Genomic DNA, 14,748 nt, shown 5'->3' on the forward strand with positions numbered 1-14,748 from the left:
CCCCCCCCCCCCTTGGTTCCTTACACACAGATCCCAGCCTTCCCTCCCACCATCAGAAGTATGTCCTAGAGATAGATTGTGGGACCTGGGAATATAGCTCAGTTGGTAGAGTTCTTGCCTTGCAAGTAGAAGGCCCTGGGTTCGATCCCCAGCACCATACCCTTCCAGTCCTCCACAGACAATTTCCCATTAGGATTTTTCCCAACTATGCCTCACAGCTCTGAGGGGCCAGGGCAACCTTAAATATTCCACAAATATTTTGATTAGGTATTACAGTAAACTAAGATAATCCAGAATAATATAATCTTGCTTTTGGTCTCTGTTAAATGCTTCTAAGCAAAATGCAATACGATAATGGTAGAAAATTGGTCTCTGCCCTGTGAAACAGAAAGCAAAAAATGAAAAGTCATCCTATTATATTCATTATCTTTATCTGGGACAATCTCCATATCCAAAGAAAAGACCATCTAGAAATTAGAAACATGTCATGAGTTCAAAAGGCTAATTCTCAGCAATAGGATGGAGGGCACTCAGTTTCCAATTCCCCCAGTAACTGAGTGACCTTGGAGAAGTCATGAGTTTATATTAATATTTCTGGATGAAAGCCTGGGAATAATAACCCCTTTCTACGCTCCAGTAGTTTGACAGCTAGTAGTGAAGATACTTTGGGATTTGTAAGATATAAATCCGCTGTTTATCCTAAGAAAGTTTTTCTCAGGATGTCATCCCTGACCCTTGCATACTACAATCTCCAAGCATTAGTATGAACAAAACCAACATTTACTGATCACTGTGCAGGTAGTTAGACTCATTTAATTTTCTCAGAAACCAAGTGAGCACAGAATTAGAAAGATCTGGGTTCCAGTTCCTATGTTACCTCTTACCATGGGACTCTGGAGATGTGAACTATCCTGTCCAACTCTGGGAGATAATAGTAGTATCCATCTTATAGGTTGTTGGGACAATTAAATGAGATATTTCATCTATAGCAGTTGGCCCAGTATTTTTTTCTTTTTCTTTCAGTACTGGGATGGAACCCAGGGTCTTCATTTATCTTTAAATTTTACTTGTAGACAGACACAATACCTTTATTTTATTTATTTATGTGGTGCTGAGGATCAAACCCAGTGCCCCACACATTCCAGGCAAGTGCTCTACCACTGACCCACATCACTCAGTCCAACCAGGACTTTTTTTTGGGGGGGGGTGGGTACTGGGATTAAACCCAGGGGTACTTAATCACTGAGTCACATCCCCAGCCCTTCTTAAAATACATTTTTTAAAAATCTAGAGACAACGTCTCACTGAGTTGCTCAGTGCCTCACTAAGTTGCTGAATCTGGCATTGAACTCACAATCCTTCTGCCTCAGGCTCCCAAGCCGCTGGGATTACAAGTGTGCACCATGGCGCACAGCAACCAGGACTTCTTAAAAAGAGCTTAGGTACAAAATAACTAGTAAATGTTAACAGTTAGGATGAGTCAATACTTTCTACAATAATTTCATGGATTAATTTATGCATTCATTTATTCATAGAATATTTATGGAATATTTATGACATAATGCTTTAAGCATTAGAAACACAGGTAAACAAAACAGATAAAAATCTGTAGGGAGGCTGATGACATGATTGTATATTTAGAGGATCCAAAAACCTCCTCCAGAAAACTTCTAGACTTCATCAATGAATTCAGCAAAATAGCAGGCTATAAAATCAACATGCATAAATATAAAGCATTTTTATATGCAAGTGACAAAACAGCTGAAAGGGAAATGAGGAAAACAACTCCATTTGCAATAGCCTCAAAAAAAAAAAAAATACTTGGGTATCAATCTAACCAAAGAGGTAAAAGATCTCTACAATGAAAATTACAAAACATTGAAGAAAGAAATTGAGGAAGACCTTAGAAGATGGAAAGATCTCCCATGTTCTTGGATAGGAAGAATTAATATTGTCAAAATGGCCATACTACCAAAAGTGCTATACAGATTCAATGCAATTCCAATTAAAATCCCAATGACGTACCTTACAGAAATAGAGCAAGCAATCATGAAATTCATCTGGAAAAATAAGAAACCCAGAATAGCTTAAGCAATCCTTAGCAGGAAGAATGAAACAAGGGGTATCGCAATACCAGAACTTCAACTCTACTACAAAGCAATAGTAACAAAAACAGCATGGTATTGGCACCAAAATAGACAGGTAGATAAGTGATACAGAATAGAGGACATGGACACAAACCCAAATAAATACAATTTTCTCATACTAGACAAAGGTGCCAAAAATATGCAATGGAGAAAAGATAGCCTCTTCAACAAATGGTGCTGGGAAAACTGGAAATCCATATGCAACAGAATGAAACTAAATCCCTATCTCTCACCCTGCACAAAAATCAACTCACAATGGATCAAGGACCTTGAAATCAGACCAAAGACCACTGCATCTTATAGAAGAAAAAGTAGGTCCAAATCTTCAACTTGTTGGCTCAGGATCAGACTTCCTTAACAGGACTCCCATAGCACAAGAAATAAAAGCAAGACTCAATAACTGGGATAGATTCAAACTAAATAGCTTTCTCCCAGCAAAGGAAAGTATCAGCAATGCGAAGAGAGAGCCTACAGAGTGGGAGAATATCTTTGCCACTCATACTTCAGATAGAGCACTAATTTCCAGAACGTATAAAGAACTCAAAAAACTCTACACGAAGAATTCAAATAACCCAATCAACAAATGGGCTAAGAATATGAACGGACGCTTCACAGAAGATGATCTACAAGCAATCAACAAACATATGAAAAAATGTTCACCATCTTTAGTAATAAGAGAAATGCAAATCAAATCTACACTAAGATCCCATCTCACCCCAATAAGAATGGTGATTATCAAGAATACAAGCAATAATAGGTGTTGGAGAGGATGTGGGGAAAAAGGTACACTCATACATTGCTGGTGGGACTGCAAGTTAGTGCAGCCACTCTGGAAAGCAGTGTGGAGATTCCTTAGAAAACTTGGAATGGAACCACCATTTGACCCAGCTATCCCACTCCTCAGCCTATACCCAAAGGACTTAAAATCAGCATACTACAGAGATACAGCCACATCAATGTTCATAGCTTCTTAATTCACAATAGCCAGAATGTGGAACCAACCTAGATGTCCTTCAATTGATGAATGGATAAAGAAACTGTGGTATAGAATATTATTCAGCTATAAAGAATAATAAAATTATGGCATTTGCAGGCAAATGGATGAAATTGGACAATATCATGCTAAGTGAGATAAGCCAATCTCAAAAATCCAAAGGGCAAATGATCTCACTGATAAGCGGATGATAACGCATAATGGGGGGTGGGAGGGGGGCAAGAATGGAGGAAGGAGGGACTATATAGAGGAAAAAGAGGGGTGGGGGAAGGAAAAAATAACAGAATGAATCAAACATCATTACCCTATGTAAATGTATGATTACGCAAATGGTATGCTGTTACTCCATGTACAAACAGAAACAACATGTATCCCATTTGTTTACAATAAAAATAAATTTTAAAAAAATCTGTAGGAGAAGAGATAGTAAATAAACAAGTAAAACATATAGTATTCCAGATGATGTTAAGTGCTATGGAGAAAAAGCAGCAAAGGAGAATAGAGAGTTGGAAGGAGAGCAGATAGATTACTGCGGTAGAGATGGTCATGCTGCTGTTTTAAACAGCAAGGTCAAGGATGGCTCTGCTAAGTTGACATTTGAACAGAGAACTACAAGAGGTTTAGGAGGGAACTAGGTTTATTTTGGAGAAAAACCTTGCAGTTAACAGTATGGAAAGGCCAGGGTGGAGTTGGGTGCAGTGGGGCACACCTGTAATCCCAGAGGCTCCAGAGGCTGAAGCAGGAGAGTCAAGAGTTCAAAGTCAGCCTCAGCAAAAGCGATGTGCTATGCAACTCAGTGAGACCCTGTCTCTAAATGAAAACAAAAAACAAAATAAAACAAAAAGAAACAAAATTGGGCTGGGTATGTGGCTCAGTGGTTGAGTGCCCCTGAGTTCAAACCCTAGTACTGCCCCTACCTGCAAAAAAAAAAAAAGGCCAGGGTGGTAGCCAGTGTAGATGGAAAAGGAACAAGAGTAATAGAGGATGAGGAGAGAAGCAGCAGAAGGTCAGAGGACAGGGGTTTTATAAAGATTTTTGTTGGAGGGAAAGGGGAAATATTAGGAGAAAAAGATTCTGGTTTTACCCTTAGTGAGAAGGGGAGCCATTAGAGCATTTTGAGGATGTATTTCAGATTAGAGGGAGGTTAAATAACTTTTTCAAGGCAGAACAGCTCCTAAGTGGAAAAAGGTGGAACTTCAGCTTCAGGGCTGCACCTGCCTTTCCCTCACTGGGTTAGAACCCAAGAGCGCTTTACCACTGAGCGACATCCTCAGCCCTTTTTATTATTTATTTATTATTTGGGGGGGGGCGAACTGTACCAGGGATTGAACCCAGGGGCACTTAACCACTGAGCCACATCCCCAACCCTTTTTTATATTTTATGAGAGACAGAGTTTCACTGAGTTGCATAGGTCCTCGCTAAGTTGCTGAGGCTGGGTTTGAACTCACAATCCTCTTGCCTCAGCCTCCTGAGTCATTGGGATTATAGGTGTGCACCACCATGCCCGGCTTTTATTATTTATTTTTAAATTTTTATTTTATTATTTTATTTTATTTATTTTATTTTATTTTATTTTATTCATTTCACTTCATTTCATTTCATTTCATTTCATTTCATTTCATTTTATTAGTAGTACTGGGGATTGAATCCCAGGGCACTTTACCAGTGAGCTACATCCCCAGACCTTCTTATTTTTTTGAGACAGTGCCTCCCTAAATTGCTGAGGCTGGCCTTGAATTTGTGATCCTAATGCCCCAGTCTCTCTCTCTCTCTCTCTCTCTCTCTCTCTCTCTCTTTCTTTTTCTTTTTCTTTTTTTTTTTTTTTTCACAAGGGATTGAACCCGGGGCACTCAACTACTGAGCCACATCCTCAGCTCTTTTTATTTTTTTTATTTTAAGACAGGGTCTCGCTGAGTTGCTTAGGGCCTTGCAAAATTGCTGAGGCTGGTTTTGAAGTCTCAATTCTCCTGCCTCAGCCTCCCAAACTGTTGGGATTACAGGCATAGGCCACTGTACCTGGACTGCCTCAGTCTCTTGAGTAGTTGGGATGACAGGTGTGTACCACTGTACCCAGCTTGAAAATATTTTTTAAGTTCATTGTGAAAATGGCATAAACTTTTACTGCACAAGTTCTTATTAAAGCTCAACTGAACAAAATATTAGGTACCTGATATGTAACATAAGATATGTATTCTATTTTCTAGATATGTTAGTGTTGTTTCAAGGAATGCACCGTATTTCAAATGATTAATGGTTGAAGCAAGCATAGTGGGGTACGCCTATAATTCCAGTGACTAAAGAGACTGAGACAAGGAGAATCTCAAGTTTGAGCCTGAGCAACTTAATAAAATTCTATCTCAAAATAAAAGATAAAAAGTGCTGGGGATGTGGCTCAGTGGTAAAGCACCCTTAGGTTCAATCCCCAGTACAAAAAAAGAAAGAGAAATTGTTTTCTAGAAACTGAAAAGTATGGTACATAATGAATGGCAAGAGAATAGTGAAGATAAACACTTTAAAATTTATCCTCTAATAAATATGATTCAAAAGTCATGCATGAAATTTGGTATCTTTGAAGAATCTTTGATAGTGGATGAAATGATTATCACCTATTACAGATACAATTTGCCAAGACAAATTATAAGATGTAAAACCAAAAGATTTAGTTATAAATTCTGGGCACTGTATGGAGTATCAGGATATTGCTGCAACTTTGACTTATATTGTAGAAGAAGTGCTGGAGAAGGATCTGACAAAGATCTTTTGGGTAGGAGTAAGGTAGTTCTACAAATGCTTGAAGTGGTAGAGAATCCACAATCACACTCCCTCAATATCTATTTGCTGGTTATGACTTATTGGTATATCTTTAATACTGGATTCTAATCTACAGGTACCTTAAGGGAAAACAGACTTAACAAGTGTCTTCTGAAACCTACAACACTGATGAAAAAAACAAGCAAGAGGGTCCTATAATTATAGAGTCAAATAATGAAATTCTCATTGTGAAATGGTTAGATAATAAATGTGCCATTGTTGGACTGAACCTATCATACAGTGGAATCATTTGGCAAAGTTCAGCTATGAAAGAAAGAAAGAATAAAGCCAATGTACCTCTACCAAAGGTAGTAGATACCTTAAACAATTTTCAAAAACAATATAGATAAACACTATTAGTTGGTTTCCAAATATTCCACTTCTATTAGAGGTAAAAAATGATACTGGCCTTCAGGCACTCAATAATTGAAGTGCATTGTAAATTGCATGAATTATTCACAAATTTGGGAACAAAGACAAGAAAGATATCATAAATCTGCTGGATTTCAAGAGACATCTGAGCAAGGTGCAATGGCCCTGTCTATAATCCCAGCAGCTTTGGAGGCTAGGGTAGGAGAATTGCAAGAGGCCAGCCTGAGCAATTTAGCAAGACCCTGTCTCAAAACAAGAAAATGTAAAGGGTTGGGACTGTAGCTGAATGGTAGAGTATCCCTGGTTTAATATCCCTATTAGGGTGCAAGGAGGACATCTGCTTAGCATATCTAAAACAATGCAATGAGAAACCATCAGGAGGAAGATCCAGACTTACTACTGTCCAAGATATCAGATTGGAAATGGAGGTTAAATTACTTTCAAACAAGAAGAATGTCAAAACAAGTCCTGTCTTGGGAAACAGAAAACATATTGTCAAAAATGTAACTCTTTGAAGTGTTTGGCTCCTCTCCACCAAAACAAATATTTTTGGTAGTGGGTACCAGGGATTGAACCCAGGGGCATGCTTAACTTCTGAGCCACAGCTTTAGCCCTTTTTATTTTTTGAGACAAGGTCTTGCTAAATTGCTTAAGGACTAAGTTGCTGAGGTTGGCTTTGAACTCACCATCCTCCTGCCTCAGCCTCCAGAGTGGGCTGGGATTATAGGAATGCACTACTGAACCAGGCCGGCCCACCAAAATTGAATAGGTCACGAAAGTAACTTCTTTGTATATTGTGTAACCTATGAAAGGATATCGTATTTGCCCAATGTCCTATTTATAGATTGACTTATATATGTAAAAGATACTATACAGGGCAATGACCTCTAAACGGTGCAAAATAGTATTTCCTTTTTCTTTTCTTTTCTTTTTTTTTTTGTTACTGGGAATTGAACTCATGGGCATTCTACTACCAAGCTACCCCTCTACCCCTCTACCGGCTTTATTATTTTTTGAGACAGGGTCTTGCTAAATTGCCTTGAACTTGCAATCCTCCTGCTTCAGTTGTCCCAGTAGCTGGGATATCAGGCAGGCGCCAGCTGTATTTTCCTTCTTAATAAGTTATGTAAGCTCCAGATTATGATTTCCAGCCTATTTTAATGCACCTTTGTCGATTTCGTTGAAATATTCGCAGAATTGAAAATCTGGGATTTAATGGGTTAACCCTATGCTGTCACTTAACTTTAGCCTTCTCTATTTGGGCACTGTTCTCCCATGACTTCATACAGAGAAACGCTGAGAAGTTATGTGGCTTGCCTAAGGCCACACAGCTGGTGACAGTTTACCAGCTGGATTGGAACCTTGGTCTGTCTGCGGATAGAGTCCAAGTTCCCTACCCCATACCGCCTCCCTCAGGTGTCTGGACAACAACTGCTTTCTTTTCTGAAGGTTACTACGTGTAAGAAGAGGCAAAACCAGAAGCCGTCTTGGCTTAGGAAGCCAAGTTCCTTCGGAGGCGGCAGCTCCTGGATCTGAGGCACTGCAGGCTTCTTTCCCAGGCACTCTGCGCAGAGGAAAAGAGAGAAAACGGGGTCGAGGTGGCCCCGCAGGTATCTACAAGACGGAGCGAGTGTCACGGGAGGACAACGGGTGAGACCGAATCAGGAGCAGAAACAGCTACCTCCTTGGATCACCCGCCTCCCTATTCCTACCTCACACCCTACCTCCGGAGTGCGGCTTCGGGGAGTCAGCAGGGAGGCGTGACGGGGCGGGGCTTCCACGGCGCGCCCCCGTCACGTGACGAAGCCATCATGGCCGCGGCCGGAGGCTTGCCCGGCTCCCGGAAGCAGGCTGTGAGGGGCGGGCGCGCTGCTGGAACCCGAGTGGAGCCGGAGCCAGAGCCGGGAGGGCGGCCCGGCGGCCTGGAGCCGGACGTGTCCGGAGTGTCCCCGCAGACCGGGACAGCAGGTGAGACCCGGGCCGGGCAAGGCGCGAGCAGGTGTGGCGGCGCTGGGCGGGGGCTAGGGGGCGCAGGGAGGTGCCCGTGACCTAGAGGAGGGGAATCTAAGATGCACGCGCGTGACCGTGAAGCAATTTGAGAGGCTCCCGCGGGCGGGAGGGGTGCGTGGGACTGATGTCGAGCTACTGTGGGCAAAAACGGGCTTCTCAGAGGGGATGGGAGGTAACAGAAGGAACTGTGCTGAAGCTGTTGTGGAAGAGAGTAGTAGCCCCTCTAGAACTTGCGGGAGCGGGATTACTGTAGGGACTCCCTCTTTGCTATGCCAGGCAAGGGTGGGGCAAATGCTCAGGCCTCTCCCTCCCCTCTTACCTCTCCCTGCCCCACAGTGTCCTAGGAGACAGCTTTTGCGAGCCACTCCTCCCACCCACCCAACTGGTCCCTCCAGTCCAAGCTCTGGGGGTAGGGTGGAGTTGGCAGGGGGGTTGGGTGGCGCTACCCTTTGCTTAGACACCCAGCCCCCTGACTGTGCTACCCGGATGTGATTCTGAGCCCCCCTTTTTTCTCCTCAGGTCGTCCGGGGGCCCACCATGCTGGTGACTGCCTACCTGGCTTTTGTAGGCCTCCTGGCCTCTTGCCTGGGGTTGGAGCTGTCAAGATGCCGGGCCAAACCCCCTGGAAGGGCCTGCCGCAATCCCTCCTTCCTTCAGTTTCAACTAGACTTCTATCAGGTCTACTTCCTGGCCCTGGCAGCTGACTGGCTTCAGGCCCCCTACCTCTATAAACTCTACCAGCATTACCACTTCCTGGAGGGTCAAATTGCCATCCTTTACGTCTGTGGCCTTGCCTCCACAGTCCTCTTTGGCTTAGTGGCCTCCTCCCTTGTGGATTGGCTGGGTCGCAAGAAGTCTTGTGTCCTCTTCTCCCTCATTTACTCTCTGTGCTGCTTAACCAAACTTTCTCAGGACTACTTTGTGCTGCTGGTGGGCCGAGCACTTGGTGGGTTGTCCACTGCCCTCCTCTTCTCTGCCTTCGAGGCCTGGTACATCCATGAGCATGTGGAGCGGCATGATTTCCCTGCCGAGTGGATCCCAGCTACTTTTGCCCGAGCTGCCTTCTGGAACCATGCACTGGCTGTAGTGGCAGGTGTGGCGGCTGAGGCTGTGGCTAGCTGGATGGGGTTGGGGCCTGTAGCACCATTTGTGGCCGCCATCCCTCTCCTGGCTCTGGCTGGGGTCTTGGCCCTTCGCAACTGGGGAGAGAACTATGACCGACAGCGTGCCTTCTCAAGGACTTGTGCTGGAGGCCTGCGCTGCCTCCTGTCGGATCGTCGTGTGCTGCTTTTGGGCACCATACAAGCCCTGTTTGAGAGTGTCATCTTTATTTTTGTCTTCCTCTGGACGCCTGTTCTGGATCCACATGGGGCCCCACTGGGCATTGTCTTCTCCAGCTTCATGGCAGCTAGCCTGCTGGGCTCTTCCCTGTACCGTATTGCTACCTCCAAGAGGTACCACCTTCAGCCCATGCACCTGCTCTCCCTTGCTGTCCTCATCGTTGTCTTCTCTCTCTTCATGTTGACTTTCTCCACCAGCCCAGGCCAGGAGAGTCCAGTGGAGTCCTTCATTGCCTTCCTACTTATTGAGTTGGCCTGTGGGCTGTACTTTCCCAGCATGAGCTTCCTGCGGAGAAAGGTGATCCCTGAAACAGAGCAGGCTGGTGTACTCAACTGGTTCCGGGTGCCCCTGCACTTGCTGGCCTGTCTAGGGCTCCTTGTCCTCCATGACAGTGATCGAAAGACAGGTACTCGGAACATGTTCAGCATCTGCTCTGCTGTCATGGTGATGGCTCTGCTAGCAGTGGTGGGACTCTTCACCGTGGTAAGGCATGATGCTGAACTTCGGGTACCCTCACCTACGGGGGAGCCCTATGCTCCTGAGCTCTAACCCTGTTCTAGGACAAAGCGTCTGGGATGGACTCTGAATCCCACCTCTCCAGGGTTGTACAGATCTCACTGTGACTCTGTCCTGCAACCCCTCCTGACATCTTTGTGTTGGAAAGGACATGGGGGTGATGGACTGGAAAGGTGCCAAAAGTTGATTCTGTTACTCCCTTTCCCCTTGCCATTAAAAATAAACACTTTTAATGGATTATTGATTTGATTTACTCATCCTCACTTGTACCCACCTCATTTGTTTCTGGTGCGTGGGCCGCTGGAGGTTTTGAGGTAAAGGTGGAATTACCAACAAAAGGTTGTATTTCTAAATTCTTCAAGCCTGCACCTTAAACTGAGAGCTATTAAGATTGCTTTTCATACAACCAGAGAAACGAAAGTTGTACCCCATTTGTGTACAATGAATCAAAATTAAAAAAAAAAAAGAAGAAGAAGATAGCTTTTCAGCGGAACTGGGTAGAAAGGACCTGAGGCTCCTGTGTCTTCCATATCTCTCTGGGACAGGCACCCTCCCCAGTTGTCAAAACCCTGCCCTGAATCTTGGATCAGACAATCTCTGGAGCACATGGGGTAAATGCCTAGTATGCCAGGCCACTGACAAAGAGTCCAGGGGCTTGGTCTCTGCTGCAACCACCCTTAAGTGCAAACCCAAAGTCATTCCTGCAGGAGTAAGCTTGCAGCTCAGGGAGTGCATGCTGTCAGCCTCTGCCTCTGGCTATAAATGTACCATTTATATGATGTTTAGCATCATCTGAGCCCCTCAGGTTCTGTGTCCCCACATGAAAACTAAATGAAGGACTAAGGGACTAAGACATCTTGTCTGTACCTGACTTTTCCCCCACCCAGCTTGACTGAGGGTGAGGAAGCACCAGGGCAGGAAATAGTACCAGTGGGAACACCAGTTCAGTGGGTCCCTCCCTGCCTCACCTTTGATTGTATCTGCCCTTCCCTCTCACACCAATACCTGGGGCTTCTCAGGAAAAGCAGTGCCAGCTTTTAAAAGGGTGGAGATGGAGGGAGAGTGGCTCAAGGGTGTGTCCTGGAATGTGTTTGAGATGGGCATGGGGGACCCACCTGTTCTGGAAAGGGGTTGAGGGCTTTTCTTAGGTCTCAGACTACTTCCTAGAAGGAAGATTTGAGATGTTCCAAACCCTGCAGGTCCCAACCTGTGTGGAGAGATAACATCGGCTGGTGCTGGAGGAATGCAGGGTGAGGCTGGGGAAGGAATGGATGGTGGTCTCAGGTCCAGAAAAATCACACATTCCCCTGTTCAAGCTACAGAGCTGGGGTTAAGAACAAAAAATAGGCATCTTTTCCTGCCCCCATCGTCTTGAGACTAAAGACAGTCTTGCGATAACTCCACTTCCTCTTTCTGCCCTGTTGAGCTAGACCTAGATATATTTTATAGTTAGTTATTTGTAGACTTTCCATCTCTGATATCATACTGTGATCTCAAAGGTAGATGGAAACTCTTATTCACCTTCAACTAATATATATACGTGTGTGTGTGTGTGTGTGTGTGTGTGTGTGTATGTATCATATATGTATGCTTTGCCCATGGCTGTGCTTAGTACATGTCTAAAGAGGAGAGACGCTAGCTCATGCCTGACTTCATAGCTACCCATGTGGGAAGTCTATTTGACTAGAATCTAGGGCCTAGTTAATGATTTGTTGTTTTGGATGATAATAATTATTTACTGTTGGAAATATAAGGGGGCCTCACATTCCTAAGTGATAAAGAAATAGGGGGAATAGGTGAGACAGACTAATGAGATTAGTTTAGCTTTGTCCCTGCTAAGCTTGCTTCATAGGGGCCGGTGGCAGAGCGTGGAGGGGTCTTTCCTGTCAGACTCCTGTGAGCTGAGAGCTCGAAGACAGTGTAGGGATTGTCCATTCAGGCTTAAGCATATTTTTTAAAAATATTTTTAGTTGTCCATAGACCTTTATTTTATTTATGTATTTATATGCAGTGCTGAGAATCAAACCCAGTGCCTCACATATGCTAGGCAAGTTCTCTACCACTGAGTTACAACCCTGGCCCTTAAGCATATTTTTTATTAAGCAACTACTATATGTCCTACATTGTGTTGTTAGGTGCTGGTGCTTCCCTGCAGCCCCAAGAGGAAAATCCACTTTAGTAAAGGAAGCGACTTGCCTAAGGGTATATAGTAAATGAGTAGCAAAACAAACTGAACCTTGCTTCTTGCTGCCAGCCTAGTGCCCCATCTATGACATGTGTTGCCTTTGTTCTATGGGCCTTTACCTACCTGCCTTTAGCTTCTAGCCCTGCTCTCCCATCCCAAGCTCTATCCCTGGAGATGAGTAAAAGAATGGGAGCATTGAACCTTGGCCAACTAATTCACTTATGGATATCTGTCCATGTGGTACACATGAGGGATTGGTTCACTAGGTGCTCACCACTCACAAATGTTGCTTGTGATGCTCCACCTGAGGCAACATAGGAAAGTGGTTAACAGCATGGACTTAGGGTTGGGGGTACTGCTCAGTGATGGAACACTTGCCTAGTGTGCTTGAGGCCCTGGGTTCTATCTCCAGCACCAATGGCATTGGGGGGTGAGGGGAGTGTGGATCCAGATCTAACTGTCTGGTTCAAATCCAGCTCTACCTACTCTGTGCCTCAGTTTCCTTATCTGTAAAGTGGGGAGAACAGCATAGTTTCTAACCTATAGGTCTCTTGTAAAGTTTAAATATATTACTCTTAAGTGTTCAGAACAGACTTGACCAGGTGCAATAACATGTACCTGTAGTCCGAGGTGCTCCGGAAGCAGAGGTGGGAGGGTAACTTAATCCCAGGAGTTCAAGTGCAGCCTGGGCAATTTAGTGAGACCCTATCTCAACAAACAGTACTTGGCCCACAGTATCAAGCACTACACAAGTAGTTTTACGTTTTTGTTTTTGTTTTAGTTTTTCCTGAAGGTTGAACCTAGAACCTCATGCATACTAAGCATGTGCCCTAACCCAGCTACACTCCTAGCCCCAGTATTTGCCATTACATTTTCTTTCTTTCCTTATTCATTCATTTTTTGGTCCTAGGAATTGAACCCAGGGGTGCTTAACCACTGAGCCACATCCCAGCCCTCATTTTTTATTTTGAGACAGGGTCTCACTAAGTTGCTGAGGCTGGCCTCAAACTTGAGATCCTCCTGCCTCAGCCTCCTAAATCACTGGGATTACAGGCATGTTCCACTATACCCTGCTATATTGTATTTTCTAACTTTTCCAATTCAGCTGAGTCTATCTGGATTGGGTGTGAAGGTGAGTGGACGGGGCTTTAATGGGGTATAGGGCTTTCCAACTCGTACCAGTGGTTGGGGGATTCCCAACAGTCTTTTTCTTTGGTCCTGACCCACGTGGAAGTATCAGGCTATCTAAGAGGCCTTCTATTTTGGATGTATGTGAGTAGCTGAGTTGGGTATCAGTATGCTCCACTTGAACTCATTTCCTCTTCAAGTGGGAAGGTCAGTTTGGGGTCAGACTTGATACATATCACCATCTTTCATTTTGAGGCTCATGATTTTCTGAATTCCCATCCAGCTAGACTCATTATTTGATCTGTAGCTTTTAATTAGTCCTGAGGAAGGAAGATAAACATTCCAAGAAACTAGGAGCCAATGAATGGGAAGCAGGGGTCAGTCTCTTTCTGGAAATTCAGTCCCTGGTCTGGGAGGTGAGGAGTAATTTCCAGCTAGTAATGAGCTGAATCTAGGATCCATCCATTCCCAGATTTTCTCCCTGTAACCTCAGTCCTGTTGTCCTCCCTGTCCTTTTTGTCCCTCCCTCCCTCCCTCCCTCCCTTCCTCCCTCCCTCCCTCCCTCCCTCCCTCCCTTCCTTCCTTCCTTCCTTCCTTCCTTCCTTCCTTCCTTCCTTCCTTCCCTCCCTCCCTCCCTCCCTCTTCTAGTACTCAAGATTGAACCCGGGGGCAATTTAACCACTGAATTATATCCCCAGATCCTTTTATTCTTTTTTTTTAAACTTTGCTTTAAGTTTTGTGATGTTCACACACACAATGATGAGATCGGCTACCAACACATCTGCACTGATACTGAAGAACATTTTCCACCGTTAAGTAACATATTACTGTCATTTGGATACGTTTATATTTATACTATATTCATATATCAATATAGATATATACATTTTAATATATTAACTTATTTATATTAAATATGTATTTCTGTGTTGCCCTTTTTTTTTTTATATTAGGGTACTGGATTGAACCCAGGAATGCTTTACTTACTGAGCTACATCCCCAGTCCTTTTTATTTCATTTTTTAAAATTTTGAGACAGGGTCTTGCTAAGTTGCCCAAGCTGGCTTTGAACTTATGATCTTTCTTGCTTCATCCTCCCACATAGTTGGGATTATAGGCATACACCACCACACACAACTCTGTGCTGTCTATAAATTTTGGATTCAGATGAAGGATTGAATTATGCAACTCCAGTTCATATCATACCAGACAATTTTCCCTCCCTCTCCCTCCCTCTCCCTCTC

General features: G+C 44.0%; 1 protein-coding gene across 1 annotated transcript; it reads left to right on the forward strand.

Moving 5' to 3' along the window:
• The first annotated feature begins 7,684 nt into the window (after nucleotides 1–7,684).
• On the forward strand, nucleotides 7,685–10,430 carry MFSD5 (major facilitator superfamily domain containing 5). The gene is made up of 2 exons (XM_079140949.1): nucleotides 7,685–8,293; nucleotides 8,855–10,430. The coding sequence occupies exon 2, from the start codon at nucleotides 8,873–8,875 to the stop codon at nucleotides 10,223–10,225; it is 1,353 nt and encodes a 450-aa protein (XP_078997075.1). The 5' UTR covers nucleotides 7,685–8,293; nucleotides 8,855–8,872; the 3' UTR covers nucleotides 10,226–10,430.
• Nucleotides 10,431–14,748: the final 4,318 nt, after the last annotated feature.

Source organism: Sciurus vulgaris (genome assembly GCF_902686455.1).
Source record: "Sciurus vulgaris genome assembly, chromosome: 5".
Lineage (NCBI taxonomy): Eukaryota > Metazoa > Chordata > Mammalia > Rodentia > Sciuridae > Sciurus > Sciurus vulgaris.